Raw genomic sequence first — 19,670 nt, forward strand, 5'->3', positions numbered from 1 at the left:
CAGGAGCTTAAGAGGCTGGTTTTGTTTGTGCTGGTCAGCACCTGTCTGCCAATGTTTCAGAGAAACTGAAAAGTAAGACCTTTCCTACCCTCCAAGGACTGACCACACCAACTTCGTTTGCAGAAATTTTTCACATAGCTTCTTGCTGAAATCTATAAGAACTTCAATATTTTATTTTAAAGTGTAAGTATAACTCAACAGACCTTCATAAAAAGCTGCTAGCATGCTCAGGAAAAGATCCCAAAGTTTTAATCCAGCTTTGTATAGGTGAACCACAACAGCCATCAGTCATGAACAGAAGGAATTTATTAAATAAAAAAAACAAACATCAAATGCCCAGTGGAAGAACAAGACTAAACTTACAATGTTTGGATGTGAAAGGCGAAGAAGAACACCAATTTCTGTGCGGACAATTTTCTTGTCTACCTGGTTAGAAGTAGGGAAGAAAAAAAAAAGAAAAATTATTTCTATGTTCACCATAGAAACTTCTAGCTGCCTTAGAAAAATATGTATTAATACCATTTCTAGATCTCCCAGGAGAATGAGTTGTTGTGAGACAAACGAGTCAAATATATTGTAAAGAGTAATTTTCCATTAACATGGCATATACTATAACAGAAAAACACCTGCATTTAGCAAAATTATTACACATGTACATGTAAGTCATGCAAGAAGTAGAATATAGAAGAAAGGAGCAAAAAAGTGCTACAATTCTTATTTTTAGTCAAGTTCTTCCCTTGTCTATTGCTGCTTATGTTGGTTCAGTTTACACACTGTTCAGCAGCCGTACTGGAAAAAGGTTTCTGCAGACAGGATATGCACATCAAAGTAGTGTAACAAACTACTTAGAACAAAATGTGATGCAAAGGTCTAATACCCCCAGTCACGGAGTATACAATTCAGCTTGCTGTAGTTATATCTATCAGAATGGTCTATTAATGCAAGTAATTGGTTAAACCACTGAGAGGATTAGCCCTTCCCTTTTATTCCCTTCTCAAACCGCGGTCTTTAACAATACAGGCATGACTTATGTTGTTGGGGGACATCAGTCATTTCTCACAAGAAATACCTAGGGAGTATTTCACACAGCAAAGACAACTGCAGGTCTACTGGAAATAAAGAATGCTTAAACAAGCAAGAATGGAAAATGTATGTAAGGTAACTATGCACGCTTTTATGTTGCTGAAGGCAATTAGTACATTTATGAGGAAACAACCTTGTTTGCATTACTCTCACAAACCCTAGAAAAGTCCTACACTGGTGACTCAGGGGTTATGAAATAAATGAGACTCAGCAAACCACTATGCATTTCAAAACTGATGACATATATAATGTCATGTAGAACATTTTGAGAGCAAGTTGTGCTGGTTTTTTCTTTAATGGAGGCTTTTCACAAACACATTTTTATTTTGGTTTTTAACATCATACGGGAAATTAACAGTCATAATATGTAAACCTCCAAAAGGGACAAGAAACTACCTTCAAACTTTTGATGAAGAAGATGCACACTTTGTTTTATCACCTGAAAGAAGAGAGCTGCTTCTAAGCAATTTTTTTTTTCCAGCATCAACAAAATCCAAATATCAATTGTGTTCAGAACTACCAGATAGGCAGAATTTGATTCTCCCCTTGTGTCAGTCAGGAATGATTCCAGCTTAGTAATGCCACAGTGCTCTGACAGTGGTGTAAATGAGTGAAAAACTAGAGCCCTCAGGGTGCTCTTAAAACTCATTAACATTTAACCTCTTTCAGTGGCTCTGCCAGAAAACAAAATGAAAGCAAGAATAACCACCTTTGGACAGATTCAGTGGATGTAGAAAGCAGCAGAAATCAAACATCAAAGAGGAATGAAATATTCCATTACTTGAACACCTAATTGGAGGTAAAGAACATGGTCAATAACATAATCTTCACAGGTAAACACTTGCTCTGGGGTCAAACACAGGACCCTTTAATCTTGTGACAATTGCAGGCTTTATAAAATGTATTGCTTTCTAGTCCAAATGCAAGTGTTTCTTTGCTCTTGCCTGCTACATAAATGCTGAGCATCAGGTTTGAACAGTAGTCCCCTGTGAAGTTTTCCCAAAATGCTGTCAACACCAGCCTGTGGTCTTAATCAGTTTCAACATCTCCTTGGCATCATCAGCTCTGGGTTACTTTAGTGAATGCAAATACACAACCAGGGGCTCCAAAGGTCACTGCTGAGTAGCAAGGGGCTTTTGATGATTTAGTGAGTAATACATGCCATAACTGTTTTCATATGCTTTGCATCTCAGTCAGGATCAGAAAAGTTAACATACAATTGTGCACCACAGTCATATTCCCAGGACAGCAGTTTAAACTGATCAATTCATTCAAAAGCACTGATACAGACTGAACAACCTACAGTTTGCTTTCTGCAGTTTTGAAAATGTTTGGCCACCAAGCATGCCTGGGAGCAAGCATGGAAAAGGCTGGCCAAACTCTAAAGATGTTTCCTCTTGACTCTGAGTAGTGCTTTCATAGGTGTTTACTCTGCAGCTGTACGTGAGTCCCTCTGTGATCATGTTGCTGACCTGACACAAACTAGCAGACTTTCATAATACTTCCTCAGATGGTGGTATGAGGAAAAGGTACTTAAAATTTAAGATGCTAAGATGCAACAGCGACTCTGCCACAGAGACACACTTAGGAGTGTTACATATTTATAAGCATCCTGGAAAATAGTTATTGGGATAGATTTTACAACAGAAATGGGCACATATAAATGATGTGAATTGTTCCAGAGTAAAAGCAGGACCATATTTAGTCACAGCGTTTTATTACACACAGCCTGTTTTATCACTTTTTTCTTACCTTCTCCCACACTTAGTATGGACAGATCTATATCAACACTTCCCTTGTTTCAACTCCTTCCAAAAAATGTACCTACTTCCTGACAGAAATTGTTTGATAGGATGACAGTCAGGCATCTCACCCTGTAGTGTATGTTGCTATAGGAACAATTTTTAAAATTTGGATAATGTAATCAAAATATGCTATTTCCACAAAAGTTTGGGCAAATTATGTTTGGCTAGATCAAATATGGTGGTCTGACTTGTGTAGATGTAACAACTGATCAAAATGAGGCTGCAAAACTTTATTTTTCTCCTCTTTGGATGTGATTTAAATATGCAGTACAATATATAATAAATTATCTGAGTTTTCCTTAAATTAACATTACTCACAGCAGTGTCAGTGAGACCTTCGTGAGTACATTATAGTCAAACATAATGGGCTCAGCAGAACTGGTCTGTTTGTGAAGAGAGAAAACAATCAAAATCAAAACTTTAAGACGTATCACTGTTCAACTAGTTTAGCAATTATCTTTCTATCCTTTAATCTTTACTTTTAATGTATGCTAAATGGACTAGAGTATGATTTTGGTCAACTATTTCAGCAGTATAATTTGATTTCTACTTAAAATCTACTTTCACAATTTTCTCTGTGTGAAAAGCATGCACTAATTCTGTGCGATGTTGTGTAAATGACTGTTTGGGTGATTTTAACACTGGTGCAATTTTACTGAGCTCTATTATCTGTTTGCAAAATTTAAATTGTAAGCAATCAAGAGGCATTTACTGCAATAGGCCTATAGAGCAACAACGTGCTCTGGAACATCCATGTCAATTTGAGAAGTCATTTGTCAGGTAACCCTGAAATGGTTATTTATGGTCTCTTCACAGCTGATCCTACACATGACAATTTCACCATAGGCCAAAAAAACCCCAAAGTTGTTAGATGGCCTGTAATTCTAAAACCCACATCTACATATTTCCACAGTTTACTGTGGAGACATCCACATGAAATGCTAAAAGGCAGCAAATCTGCAAGACCTGCTTGTAGGTGCAATTATAGCCTGCAATGCTCCACAGTATACTTTAGTAAGCAAACCATGAGGTGTGACTGTAGCAAAGGTAAGCATCTGCATGCTGAATTTGATCTAACTAGATAAAGTACCTGCAGCAGCAAAGATCTAGCAATATGAATTTGGGAGCAAGAGACAGTCCAAGATCCCCATCCACCCCTTCCCTTTATATTAAAGCATTTACCTAAAAAGGGTATTAATTCCTGGATTATTCCTAGTATTTTGTCTCTCCAGTTATTTCACTTCTCTAGAATTAGGCATCTGCCTCTTATATAGATATGTATCTGCAAACACAGTGTCTTTGAAACTGGGTACTGGTCATGCAATGAAGTAGCACTAGGTTTATAATCAGTGTATTTCTGATTTATAAATTTCACATTATATTGACAAGGGGAATGACTGGAAAAATCCTTCATGAAAGCTGAGATTCTTCTGTGTTTCCATGCCCCAAGATGGTGAGGTGGAGTTGTGTACAAACCCCTGAGATGTAGAAGTGTTTTTTCTATCTGAATTAAATGAAACAAGATAAAATGGACTGCCACTTTGCACACATTAATCCAGCTGCTGCCTCGAATGTGGTACACCACCCTAAAAACAGGTGGCCCACAAGTGTACTCTGGACCCTCAGACTTAGTAGAGAGCAAGAAGAGCACATGCCTCATCCTGCACATCCAGTCTCCCCTCCTTCCCTTGGGCATTGTGGCCATGGAAGGGCACATTTTGCTCAGGAGTGACCACAATGCAGGTTGGGTGATAACCCTGTGACCAGACAAGGGGTGTGAAGCAGACAAAGCAAAGAGATATTGAGGAGCTTCACAGCACTGCCTAATTCAGGAAGATTGTTCACCCTAGCTCTGCCCAGCTCCTTAATTAATATCCTAATGTGAACACCTCTAATATGAGCAATGAATTATTTATTGAACCAGGAGGTCAGGATCTGAACATGTTTCCCCAGACTTACAGGGAGCATGCTGCAAATCATTATTGGCTTGTCACCACACTATTATAACTGCTTCCAATAAACAATTTTTATGTTCATTTCAGCTAAAGTAACTGTTCTGCAGCCTAACCCTTTCTGTATTTTACTGCATCAATTCCTAATTACCATTTATAACTTTGCCATTATTTTGCTGTCTCAGAGTTAAGCCAAAATATTAAAACCTACACAGAGAAAGATCACCCCAAGCAGAGCTGTCAATTCCCTGGTAGCCTAAAACGTCTGTTCCCAATTGTCACAACTACACACAGGACTGCTGGGTTACCCGGGTTCTCTTGAAAGGTTTCAAGAAAAAAAGAAATAGGCTTGAATTTAAAGACTGAATTTAAATAAATCTTCACTAGGAGATAATTCAAAGTATGCATATTTTATAGTTTTGGGTCTTGCTTTTTAACTTCAGAATATCATGGATAACAGGAATTCCAGTTTCTGCCCAGGAAATACATAGAATACCTCTCACAAAGTCTTTCAGTCAAGACTTCAAGGATAAAACACTATAAAGAAGACTTCTGAATGTGCTTTTACATCTTTATAAAGCTGGGTAGTACCACTGAAATCATCTGAGCTGGTCTGTGCATCAATGCAATATACAGACATCAGTCTTCACTGTAAGTGATAAAGAGTCATGGAAGCTACAAAAAGTGGTGTGACAGAAAAACCACAGAACAAATGAAAATAGAGGCTTTATATGTCAGTCTATCTCTCTGAGTTACTATGGTGTAATTCAGTAAACAGCATGGCAGCAGACAGTAGGCAAAAGCAGAATTTAAAAAAAGCTGACCCTTCTCAGTGAAAGGATACTTTGTTGTTCAAACTAGGATATTTATTCAACATCTGCTTCAGATGTTTCGATTCATTGCGTGACCTTTTTTGAGTGAATGTAAGAGTTTCTTAAGCAAAGAATTTCTCTTACATTTTAGGGCCTGTACTTGCTGGGACATTGCTTGACTTTCTCAGCAAGGTTAGCAGCTCTCTCTCTTGTGTGGGAGCAACATTTGTACTCCTAATGGACTAGTATTATCTTTCAAAAAAACCCAGGTCAAAATAGTAATTTTGTATTTTAAGCTGGACAGAGTCTTCTGGCTCTATTTTCATTCAAGCTGTACATGAGGTCCTTGAAGAACATAATAAACAACACAATAAAGCACAACAGTAATTGCATAGCCCTGTAGAATCTTCCATAAACTCAGCAGGGAGTTTTCACCCTGTGGTTTGCTGGTTTTGACTGTGATAGAATTAATTTTCTTCACAGTAGCTAGTATAGGGCTTTGTTTTGCATTTGTGCTGGAAACAGTGTTCATAACTCGGGGATGTATTTGTTATTGCTGAGCAGGGCTTGCACAGAGCCAAGGCCTTTACTGCTTCTCACTCCAACCCACAAGCAAGGAGGCTGGGGGTACAAAGGAGCTGGAGGGGACATAGCCAGAATAGCTGACCTCTGTATATTCCAGACCACATGACATTATTCTCAGTACATAAAGCTGTGGGGAGAAAAAGGAAAGGGGGGCCTGTTAAGAGTGATGGCACTTGTCTTCCCAAGTCACCGTTATGGATGATGGAGCCCTGCTATCCTGGAGGTGGCTGAACGCCTGCCAAACCATGGGATAACAAAGAATTAATTCCTTGGTTTTTTTTGCCTGTGCATGCAACTTTTGCTTTCCCTGTTAATCTGCCCATATCTCAATCCATGAGTTTTCTTACTTTTACTCTTCTGATTCTCTCCCTCATCCCTGCTGGGTATGAGTGAGTGAGCGGCTGCGGAGGGGCTTAATTGCTGGGTGGGGTTAAACGACAACAGTAGGATAATGAGAATTTTTATTTTGAGCCTCCTTAAGTAAATTTGTACTATTAATGGGAAAAAAGTAGACTATTCATTATTGGCACAACTGTTTTCTGTGCATATGCCCACTTTCAATTTGTGGGCATAATCTTTTAAGTGATGCATAATCCTCAAACTGAACACACTTGCATGGAAATACTTCCAGTCACGTCAGTGTGCTTGCATTTGTCTTGCCACATTACTAAGAGTCCAGTAGTACATGCAAAGCTGCTGGCTGCAAATAGCTGGGTTTGTACAAGCTGAAAGGGAACCGACCTATCTGCACATGATAGGACTGTTAATGTGTCAATAGCAAATTGTTCCATTAAAGAAGCAACATTTCTGTTTCTGAAAAAGCAGAGTCCATTTGCAGGCAAACCATGAGATGGATACAGATGGTTTGTGGGACTGTATAAACTTCAGCACAGTAAATCACACCTGACAAATCTGATTAACAAGCCCTATATACAATATACCATTTCAACTGTAAAGGTGACCTGACACAGGTAATATTCCCCGATGACACACAATCCTTTGTGAATGGGTTGTGTTTCTCACCTGCATTAACTTGGTGGCCTCACCGAAGGGTGAAAAAATGGGTCCCGAGGCACTTATAACTTGCACAGCACTGGTCATTTGCAACAATACATTTTATGTCAGGGTACAAAACAAGTTATAAGTTCATGAGAACAGGCCTTATTATATGCTGTGGTCTAACTATCTGACTAATTTGGTTGCTCTTTCTTTTCCTGACTCATTTATACACAGATTTCTGCAAATATGTTTGATAATTGTTGAGCAGTTTATGCAAACAAATTTCAGGCTATTAGGTATTCATGAATTGCTCATTTCAGCTACTCACTATTTATAGTGTGTTACTGCCTTGCTACTGTTCCCAGAGCTGTGTGGAGGAGGACACTTTTAAGATGCAAGAACAATGTGTAAATTCAAGGTAAGCGCTTCTTTTGTTTTAGTCAAAATAGATGCATTTATAGGACTATATATAAATAGTTATTTGCCATTTTCTTGTGCAGTTTTGCTTTTCACCTATACAGTTACACCTCCAAAAATTTCCTCTCAGTGAAAATTTATTAATCTGGTTTTTATCCTAGGTGATGGAAACAGTATTAGGCATCTAGCATTCCATGAGTGACTTCACATTCACACTATCCCTCTGAATAAATAAATTGCGACATAACAGTAGTCCATTAGAAACTGAGAGCTATTAGGTGATAGGACATTTCCTGTCATGCAGTACAATATTTAATTTTAAGTTACTCAGATTTCTAAGGAGTCCTCAGTTACATGATAAAGATCTGGAATACATTATGTCTACTTATATTATTAGCCAAGTAGCTGGTAGGTCAGCCCCAAACACTGATAACAAGGGTCCTGAAGTCACTTCTATGTTGCTTGATAGTATATGGAACCTGTAATTCTACTCTTACAGGAGCCATACACATGACCCCATGCCCCAGAACTGCTTCAGAATTGCAAATTATATACTTAATAATCTGAATAACCGAGAAAACCAGTGGAATCTCAAAGGAAAACAGGAAAGGAATCCCTTGCAGAAAATCTTCAGGGACTGAAAATGAAAAACATTTTTTATAATAGGAAGATGACACAGAGAAGCATGTAGAAATAGTGAGATGTCTACGAAAGACAGGCAGATGTGAAAATGAGGCCTTACAACAAATTTAGAGAGCACACTTCATAGGTGGGAAATGGTGAGCTGAGACTTTCTTGATAGCATTATGTGTCAACTAATAGCACAATTTACAGGACTGATTTTGTTCCTACATCTCTCCAATGCCAATGGAGAGGATGCCTCGACTCCATTAATGGCAGCCTGTTAAGCTTTCCTCCTCTGCTGGGATCTATGAGTTGTGCTAGAAAAAAAGGACAAGTGACTCAACAGGCTGAGAGCATGAGGAACATACAGTGGCTTCCCCCTCCAACAGATCACTTCAATCCGTGAATTCTGTGCACAAGAGCCACAGGGTGCCTTTTGATCCTGTGTTCCCTGATGCTTCATACAATTTAAAAGTAAATGTAAAAGTAATTTGTAATTTACAAATTGAAAGTAAATGAAGGAGATGCCAAAAAGGGGCAATTATAAATTATGTGAACTTGAACCAGAACAGGTGAATATTCAAATTTCAGGAGCCTCACCTTTGTCTCTTTTTATGGCCACTGGATTCAAATACAGATATGGTAAATTATACAAAATCAGATCTAAAGATCACGTCTGATGCATGATGTATGATTTGATTGTGATTTTGGTACTTAAAAAGCAAAAAACCAACACACTAAACCCCTAAAAATCCCATATGTTCCTATGTTACTGCATGTAAAATATGTGGTCACTTCAGCTTTTGGTGAGGTCTAGCTTCTCAGTGATGAGAAATGATATGGGACTTTCAATCTACATTTTTTGAGGTTCTCATTACAATCACAATACTCTGACCATACTCCTATAAACATTGGGATGAACAAGCTCTGCATGCAGCTCAGTGATAGTAAAGCTGAATATATTTCATATATGTACTACATGGTGGGAAGAAGACCTGCCTTATAAACACAAACTCTTAGGTGACATAACACCCAAATTAAAAAGTAGCATTATAGTGTGTGTCTGCTATAGGCCAACTGATCAGGAAGAACCTAGTGGATGAGGCCCTCCACAGACAGATAGGAGCACTATCACATTATCAGGACCTGGTCCTCATGGGGGACTTTGACCATTTTGATCTCTGCTGTAAGGACAACATGTTCCAGGGACATGTGCCACCCAGGAGTATTAATAATTACTTCCTCCTTCAAGGGAGAGAGTGTCCAGTGAGGAGAGGAGCTCTGCTGGACCCCATACTCACCATCAAGGAGGGATTCATTTGGGATATGAAGCTCAAGGGCAGTCTTGAAATAATGGAATGAATAAGCAGACACTGAGGTGGCTGAACAGCCAGGCCCAGAGCAACATGGGCTGGAGGGCAGTAAATAGAGGTGTAGCCCAGGGGTCAATACTGGGTCCAACCCTGTTTCACATCTGATTCATAATGATCTGGGTAATGGGGCAGGTGCACCCTGAGCAAATTTGCTGATGACACCAAATTGGGAGGAGAGATTGAAACCAGAGGGTCATGCTGCCATCCAGAGGGATCTGGACAGACTAGAGAAAGGGGCCAGCAAGAACCTCATGCAATTCAAGGGGAAGTGCCGAGTCCTGCACCTGAAGAGGAACAATCCCAGGAAGCAATACATGCTGGGGGCTGTCCAACCAGAAAGTAGCTTGAAAGAAAAGACCCTGGGGCTCCTGGTGGACTTGAAGTTGAATATGAGCCAGCAATGGCAAAGGCAGACAGCAGTATCCTCGGCTGCATTGTGAAAAGAGTTGCCAGCAGATGAGAGAAGGTGATCTTTCCCGTCGGCACTACTGAGGCCATACCTAGTGTCCTACATGCAGTTCTGGACATCCCAGTATAAGACAGATGAGGACATACTACAGATAGTCCAATGAAAAGCCAAGAGGATGGTGAAGGGACTGGAGTGTCCCTTCCATGAGTAAAGACTGAGACATTGGAGTCCGAATGGCCTGCAAATAAGCAGGCATGCAGGAGGTAGTAGTTGATGTGCTGTGAAATGTGGTGCCAACTGCCTGGATGGAAATACTTTATGGATCTAGCTCCTAACCTCAGTACCTCATGTGCTCCTCATCCATAAAACATGGAAATGCTAATGTGTGTTCTCACTATGGTGTTGCAGATGTAACACATTAAGGGCCTCAAAAGAAGAACTGAAATTAGTTATAATGGATAAATGAATAATTTTCCTGGAGTTCTGATTAACAGATTTTTGGCTTCTCATTTGTAGAAATTAGGGCTTTCATCTGCAGGAATTATGACTTTTCTCACAAATTCTTGAAAGCCACATCACGAAATTCTTTTGACTTTGCATTTTCTCATATTTTTACATTCAAATCCTATATCTACTGCTTTTGCCACTCAGACCAGAAACCTACAATTATTTTCATGCTATTTCTTCTTGATAGCACTATTTTTTTTTTATCGGCTCATAAAGAGCTGAAACCTATATGAGTGTTATGTATTTTGCAGACTGATTTCAGCAGGCTGATATTCCTGAGAGTATAGCTTAGAGAACCTCAGAAGTTAGCATATCATGTAATCTTTTCAATTCTTAAAAAAAATAAATTGAAATCAGAATTCTATCCAACAAAATGTAAATGAAAGCGACTTAATACCATAAGACAGACATACAAAACAAACCATCTTATTTGTGCTATTTCTAATTACTTATGGAAATGTCTCCAGCTGTTTTCAACTGTATCTACTGAAAACATGCCCAGTTGGAATTTGAAACATCTGCTAGTTCAATATATGCAAAGTATAGTGGAATAGTTTATTGGAAACAAACAGTAGTATTTGAAGTCTGCTTAAAATGTAGGAGGAGGATTAACAATGGACATGGGAATTTTTTTTTACATTTGTAAGAAAATATGCTATTAGTTATTTTTTATTTATTCGGGTTCTGGGTTTTGGTGATGTGTTGTTAGGTTGGAGTTTTTTTGGGTGTTTCTTTGCTTTGGTTTGATTGGTCTTTCTTCTTAAAAAAGCCCTTCCTAAGATGACTTCAGTGGAAAGCTTAAGTTGAACTTAAGCAGAGAACTTAAGCAGAGATCAAGTTCAGTTTGGCAAAAACTTGTCATGACCCTCACTCCCACACACTAACCCTGCATCTATCAACTATCACAATATTCAGCTTAGAAAGTTGTACTGAACCTTAGTTCTAGTCTTAAGAGATCCTCTGACCAGGTAACATATCACAAGGAGACCAGGCAGAGATGTTGGCTTCATGGTTTCTCAAAGAACCTTCTGTAACAGAACCCTCAGGTTGTACTGCTTACACAGCTGCTGTGTTAATTTCCACCTTTGCTTTTGCATTCCTCCCTACATGTGGTTGGTCGTCCCCCCTACATATGATTGGTCTTTTTCTTAAAGGACATAAACCAAATTAAGGCCACCTCAGTTAAAGAGGATAGATTTTATCTGGAACTAAGGCAGTTTGTCAAGTGAGTCCATGCAGATTATGGACTTCCTGGTAAAATAAATCCTCTCTCCTACAGACATCAGTTAGATTTGCCTCTTTGGGAAGATAGAGAGAGCTGAGCTTCAGAAAAATAAACCCAGGATGCCACATTTTAAGTCGTACACTGTTCATGATTTATTCCAACAGCTGAACTTCCAGCACTGCCTTCTTCACATTTTAGTGCATACAGACTGCTTTCCCTTAATTCATTTCTCCACAGCACAGAACAAGTTCAATTACTCTCCCCCGTACAATTAGCTATCATATCACAGCACACACTTCTTGAAAACAACAACTTCCTAAAGTGCAGAGGGACAAAACTTTCAGAGGTCCCCAGCACAAGCTTCGGAGACTATCAATTTTTGCTGAAGCCCTGCCTCCTCCACAGAACAGGTCCATCAAGCCACATCTCCAGATTTCTTTAACAGCTGTAAATAATCAAAGATTTCCAAAGAGGAGGACTATAATCTCAGGATAGCTTAATATTTACCTCTGCATCACTTCTCAGAAATGCAGTTCTTTCGTAGGGTTGCATCTTTGCTTTAGACATCAAATACAGCCACACACAGTTACATGTTCCATTTCTATTCCCTGTCTTGCCTCTCTGCATTTATGTGCACCCTAGACACACAGAGCTCCTCTAGGCTTGCTCAAAGCTATGGAGAAGACAAATCACTACAGACAGGAATGGAGCAAAATGTGCATGGGTAGGTTTGTGGAAGAATAGCTGCACCCAAGATCATTTCACAGGAGTTACTGTTAAGTAACTCAAAGCTAAATGTATGTTATTTATTTGGGTTTGGGTTTTTATACTGAATTTATCATCTGAGGGATATAATTTAGTTTCTCAGAACTGGCTGTTCAACAATGCAATATATACATTAGGTTGAGCTTTCCTGAACTGCATAACTAGGAGTTGAGCTTTCTATTTTTCTCTTTTTATTAGCTGATCTTTGTATGTCTGAAAAATATGCTGTGAAGACCAGAAATGAGTATTAGCTAACTGCTTAATTAGGAAAAAAGAGATATAATACATACACTCTGTTCTTAAAATCTTTAAACAAGGCATGACTTACTCAGGAAGGGCACAGCAATTAAAATAGGTAAAAAATATTGATCTGTGTTAAGTGATTTTTGCAAATCACCTGCACTACAATGTGATATAATATAACACACTGTAATGCAGATGACATGTTAAATAACATTATGTAGGTAGGACAGGCTTTTTCTAATTGTAGAATGAGAATACTTTTCCTTTTCTGAAGGTTGTCCTGACAAAAAAAAACGAAAGAAACAAAAAAAAAATTTTTTTTGTTTCTTTTGAAGAGCTAAAACAGCTAACAAATTTATATTTCAGTCAAATTTCCACTTTCACTAACAGGCATCTGATCTCATAACTTCTAAAGCAAAACTCAACTGGTATCTTACTGAAGAAAGAAATAACATTTCTGTTGTCTCTTATTTTGCAGAGCATTTATGTAAAATGAACTTCCTTGTTCTTCTTTAGGCACTGCATTTGATGGACTTAAATTTCTTTATTCAACCTAATTTAACACTAAAATTTCCTTTTCATGTTTCAGTAAAAACATAACAGTGTGAACTGCATGTGAATGAGATCATCACATGGATGATGAAAAAATGAGAAAACCAGGAAAAACAATCTACATGTATAACAGCTAGCACTGCAGATGAAGTGGTAATTATGAAATTACTGTTTCCCATTACTTACCCAGCAATGACCTGTGCAGTGTGTGCATATGTGTGTGAGAATGAATAACTGAAGAAAATGTGAGCTGCTTGACAAAAATACTCCTTTTTTAATGGTGAGTAGTGATGTGCAGTTTACTGCTTTCATGCAGACTTATATATGACATGATTCTTTCTCCTTTTTGAAAAACTGGAAAAAACCCCATAACATTACACATTAACAGAAAGTGAGGGAAAAAATGACCTTAAATATACATACATACATACATACATACATATATATATATATGTGTGTGCAAATATATTCCACACATTTACAATCTGAAGAAAAAAGGATACTGACATAACACATCTTACAAATTGGACTATTATGTCAGGTTCTTGCTTTCTCTGTGGGCCAGGTACATCCATTAAACGTCATCACTCTCAGATGTAAGTCCTATAATAGTGCTGAAAAATACTGCATCACAGGAGATAGACACAGATAGATATAGGTATAGATACAGATATACACATAGGTGTATATATATGTATGCCATAAAGTCTATAAACAGGTATATGGTATAAGTCTCAATTTTATAGCTACCAACATACAGCATTTTCTCCAAAAGTCAATAAAGGACCAGTTTACTAATTCTGATTATGTCATACGTGATACACAAGTCTCCACCTCTTCCTCTCCCACCCACTCTGCTGTGACACTTGTCAATGGGGAAGGCTCAACCAAAAGCAGCACTCCTTCAAGAAAAGAGACCAAACATTTGTATAAACCTCTTGATTGCAACTTAATATCACTGATTCACTGCAAAAAAAAAAAGGAAAACTGAGTCAAATATACTCTAGAGCTCCAAATATATAGACTTTTAAACTATATATATGTATATCTTATTAGTGTGTGTATATCAGTGTTTATATATGTGTGTGCATAAAATATACATACATATATGTATCACAGAATCACAGAAACATTTGGGTTGGAAAAGATTTGCAAGATCATAAAGTCAAACCTTTGACCAAACACCACTTTGTCAACTAAACCACTGTGTTCCATGTCCAGTCATTTCTTGAATGCTTCCAGGGATGGTGACTTAACCATCTCCTTAGGCAGTCTATTCCATTATTCGACAACCCTTTCCATGAAGAAAATCCTCCTGATGTCCAGCTTGAACCTCCTCTAGCAACAGCTTGAGACTCCATCCTCTTGTCCTGTCACTAGTTGCCTGGGAGAAGAGGTCAACCCCCATCTGGCTACAACCTCCTTTCAGGTAATTGCAGAAGGTGACAAGCTGAACCCTGAGTCTCCTTTTCTCCAGGCTAAACATCCTCAGCTCCCTCAGCAACTCCTCATAGGACCTACTCAGTAGATCCTTTACCAGCTGTGTTGCCCTCCTCGGGACTTGCTCCAGTACTTCAATGTCCTTCTTGTAGAGAGGGACCCAGAACTGAACATAAGATTCGAGGTCCAGCATTACCAGTGCCAAGTACAGAGGGACAATCACTGTCCTAGTCCTGCTGGCCACACTATTTCTGATCCAAGCCAGGATGCCATTGGCCTTCCTGGCCACCTGTATACAGACTTAGAATATATATATATGTACTTAGTGGTTTTCAATAGGGTGACCAGAACTGCACACCATTATGTTAGCTGTCAGCCTTGTAACAATGCCTTGTAGCAACAACAGGTGGTTGTGCCTGAAGTGTAGGACCCAACAGTTGGCCTTGCTAAACCTCATACCATTGGCCTCAGCTCATTGATCCAGCCCTCCTGCCTTCCAGCAGAACAAGAGTCCCACCCAACTCAGTGTCACCTGCAAACTGACTGAGGATGGACAGTTTGCAGATACACAGATTCAATTCCCTCATCCAGATCATTATAAAGTTATTAAATAGGACCAGCCCCAATACTGAGCCCTGAGGGGCATCACTAGTGACCAGATACCAGATGGATGCAGCACCATTGACTACTACTCTCTGGACCTGGCCATCCAGCCAGTTTTTCACCCACTGAAGAGTGCACCAGCCCAAGCCATGGGCTGCCAATATCTCCAGATGAATGCTGTGGGAAACAGTATCAAAAGCTTTGCTGAAGTCCAGCTAGAAAACAGCCACATTTCTCTATCTACTAGGCTGGTCACCTGGTCATAAAAGGAGATCAGGACAATTAAGCAGGACTCACCTTTCCTAAATCCAAGCTGGCTGGGACTAATACCTTGCTTATCCTGTATGTGCCATGTGATTGTACTTAAGATGGCCTGTTCCATGACCTGCACAGGCAGAGGTCAGGCCGATAGACCTGCAGTTCTCTAGATTCTCCTTCCAGGCCTTCTTGTGGATGAACATCACATTGGCCAACCTCCGGTTACTTGGGACCTTCTCTGTTAGCCAGGACTGATGATAAATGATGGAGAGTGTCTTGGCAAGTTCTTCTGCCAGCTCCCTCACTACCCTTGGATGAATACCATCTGTTCCCATAGACTTATGACAGTCTAAATGGCATGGCAGGTCACTATGTATTTCCTTCTGGATCACATGGAGTATATTTCTGCTCCCCACCCCCATCTGCCAGTTCAGGGGTATGGCTGCCCTGAGGATAACCAGTGTTACTGTTAAAGACCGAGGCAAAGAAGGTATTAAGTACCTCAGACTTTTCCTCATCCTTAGTGATAATGTTCTCCATCCAATAAACCATGGAGATTTTCCTTAGCCCTCCCTTTGTCGTATATTTATTTATAAAAACACTTTATTATCTTTCCCAGCAGTGGCCAGACTGAGTTCTAGTTGAGTTGTCATCTTTCTAACAACCTAACAACGTCCTTGTACTCTTCCTGAGTTGCCTGCCCCTTCTTCCCAAAGTGTACACAAACATATATGTATATATGCAAACATGAACCCAATTGAGACTTTTTATATATGCCTTTATAGGCCATTATAATCTCCTTCAGACCCTAACTCTAGACATTCCACTTCAGATATTTCTACCTATCCAGGAACCTGTTACCTTTACATTTGCTCACACTCCACTCTGCTCCACAGACATAAACTCTCTGTTGTTCTCAAATTGTCTAACTGATTAGTACAATTAGGTTAATCTCAAAGCAACTATTTCCATATTGAAAACTGTTGCTTTGTTTCTGATGTGAGAAAAAAGTGATGTGCTTGAACTTTTGATTGTGAACATCAACCAGTCTACAGGAAGAATGCTGCTTCACAAACACAGATTTTGAAAAAAGTAATATAGAAGCATTAGTTAAGCATCACAAAACCTATGTGGGAGTATGCCCACAAATAAAAAAAAAATCAAAATAAGAATTCTCAAAAAGTGTCTGTACTTGCATGCCTCAGTGACTGACACACAAAGGGCCTAATACTTCATGATACTTAGTCTCTTTTAGGGCATGGTATCTATCAATTAAAACCGGGCTATCCTTTGCAGCATTGTTGAGAAGCAAATCAAATAAATATTATCTCATTTTTTATGGAGCAAAATGTGAAATCAAAAGAAATACCCTGGCCAATGGTACAGGCTGAACTGGGAATATGCCAGGACACAGGATCCAGAGAATCCAGTTCTAGCATTCCATTCTCCTTTCAGCAGAGCATGTTGCTTTATTGCAATGGTAGCTCCCAAATTACTTCAGTTACAGTTGTTAGTACTTGGTACTTGGTAGGCAGCCTAAGTTTAGAAACTAATGCAAGTGACTTAGTTTAGAAAGCATGGAACAGAGGCCATCTGTTTTCTTCACTATTTTTAAAGCTACTTGCCCACACTCAGGTAGGAAATTTAAAGCAGAGGCTGATCTAATTTCTTGGAAGGCATTCACTTGCCCAGATTCTGAGACAATCTCCAGGCTGTCTAGCTATCTCAAAACACACCAAAGAAGGTAGAGGTCTGCAGATGAGAAGTTTCATGGAATAAACAGCACATATATATCTTTGCTACCTTAGAGAATTCTGTGTTCTTCCAATATGATCTACATGTTTTATGCTGTTTGCAACAACTGTTCCAGAATGACTGTCTGTAAATACCACGTAACTTTTAAGTCTCAGCTTAACAGCAGTATCGATCATATTTGTAAAGTGTATCCTAAAGATACTCCACTTTTCTTAAGCACTGAGTCATCAAGTAGAGGTAAACTGTGTAGTGAAGAACGAACCAATCTCATATTTGCCATTGCAACTGTAAAAGTTCATCACTGTACTCCTTAGATGAGCTTTTCTGAAGTGCTGTATGATCTGCTTTTTCTTCTTTCTTGCTTCATGAAATTGATTTCCCCACAAAGAAATCACATGATTCAAATCATTACATTTACTACCTGTGTAGAATTTGAGACCTGCTCATCATAGCAAAAATAAAAGAGTGAATATATACTACAATCCTATGTTTCAGTTATGCTCAGGAAGTAATCAAAAAGGTTGGAAGAGCAAATCCAAGACAATAATTTTGCACGCTTATTCACCTGTACCATAAACATTGTCTTTTGCATAGTTCTTTTTGTATCTGTTAAGAACAATTAGAAATTTAATTTTTATACATTACTGGAGAATGTTTCTCTCTGTAAGTCAAAAGTAATATTTTCTTTGGACCTCTTTAGCCCTTCCAATAGTTTAATTTTAGCGGTTCTAGATGTTATGACTCTAACTTGCCTCTTTGTTTCCTTAACTTTGACATTCAGACACTTCAGGCATAAGAACCACAGGAGTTCTTTGAACTAAATTTTATTCACCATAGATGCAACTTAAAGGATTCAAAACTACTCCTAAACTTGGCCTGAATTCTACAAAACCAAAACACCAAAGGAATGGAAGCATTCTGCTTCAGTAGTTTCAAAGCAGCAAGAAGAGCTTTTCCCCCCCACCTTTAGGAATAGTATAAAATTTGTATTTATGGCTAAGAATGATTTAAACTCTAAATTGAAATAAACATTTACCAACATTTTGTTATATTTTATTGACACAAAAGGGTTTGTATAAACATATTTTCTTCTGTTTCTTTGTTGCTTTAACTAGCAATGAAAAAAACAACGAAAAACAGAAAACAAAAAAAACCCACCTAGAACTTAGCAAATTACCTATTACTATTTCATTAATCTAGATGGTGAAGAAATTACAGAACCTCCTAAGAACTCATATCCCTCCAAAAACATGTGAATGCATTAAGCAGGCCAAATGAAAAACTGCTCTTACTATTTAAATGAAAAGAACACTCACAAGCATTTCATGTTTCTTGCAGTCTGTTCCTAGCACACTACTTCAATCCTAAAGGATCATATGCTCTTATCTAAGATGTTCCCATGTGACAAAAGTAGCAATTCCTAATGCTTTACTGCAAATTACTGCACTGTAGTGGTCATCATTCACTAACCTGGAGCTGCCCATCAGACACCAGACTCCTAGTCACATATCACTTGTTACCACTTCCAGAACAAGCTGGACCACCCTGTCCCTAACTCTAACCCTGTTTCTATAGACCTTTTCCTCAGAGAGTCAATCCCATTCAATGTAGTGTTTAAAGTCAGTCAGTTTGAATGGAAAAATCAGACTATATGCTCTCTTGTCATCTTCCTTTGTCTTCTAATTTCACATGCTCTTCGGAGCTCCCTTCTGTGTGTTTAAGAAGGTAATTGAAGAAATTGGACTCAATCAAAAGCAAACAATCACAGGCTCTTCCTATTTTCCTCCCATCCTTTTTCCTCCACCATTGAACTACCTTTCTTTTTTTTTTCCAACTGTTTAAAAGTATCCATCAGGAAACTTAAGCCAATTAACATTTTGGTACTTAATTTGGCCCACATGTGTCTATTTTTACACTGAGACCCTGAGCAAAGATCAGACCTCTTGCTGATCACTGTAAACAGGTAGCTCTGTCTCTGTGATAATAATTACATCTCCAAATTGGACAGACATAAGCAGTGGCACATCCTTACAGTATTGTCTTCCATGTTATCAATTATACAGAAAAGCTCAGTTATGTAAGAGGATTACTTGTTCTTATAACAAAACATCCCAAAGTGTATCAATTATAGTGGGAACAACTCAACTCTGTGAACCGCTTAACCACACGGCTAATATAATCAAGGCTGCATTAAGCCAAGCTATTGCTGCTGTGAAAACAACTTACATAACACTGTTTCCTTCTTCTTTTGCCATTTTTCCCT

At 38.7% G+C, this 19,670-nt stretch overlaps 1 protein-coding gene across 1 annotated transcript in view; it reads right to left on the reverse strand.

The window, feature by feature from the left end:
- LOC103798637 (calcium/calmodulin-dependent protein kinase type IV-like) overlaps nt 1-19,670 on the reverse strand; it is a gene marked incomplete at its 3' end in the record, with an annotated part of 32,238 nt that overhangs the window by 10,901 nt on the left and 1,667 nt on the right. The window contains exon 3 of the mRNA XM_009070913.1: nt 364-426. Within this exon, the coding sequence (XP_009069161.1) occupies nt 364-426 (63 nt within the window). The remainder of the gene's footprint in view (nt 1-363; nt 427-19,670) is intronic.

This window comes from Acanthisitta chloris, unplaced genomic scaffold (genome assembly GCF_000695815.1).
Source record: "Acanthisitta chloris isolate BGI_N310 unplaced genomic scaffold, ASM69581v1 scaffold10003, whole genome shotgun sequence".
Classification (NCBI taxonomy): Eukaryota; Metazoa; Chordata; class Aves; order Passeriformes; family Acanthisittidae; genus Acanthisitta; species Acanthisitta chloris.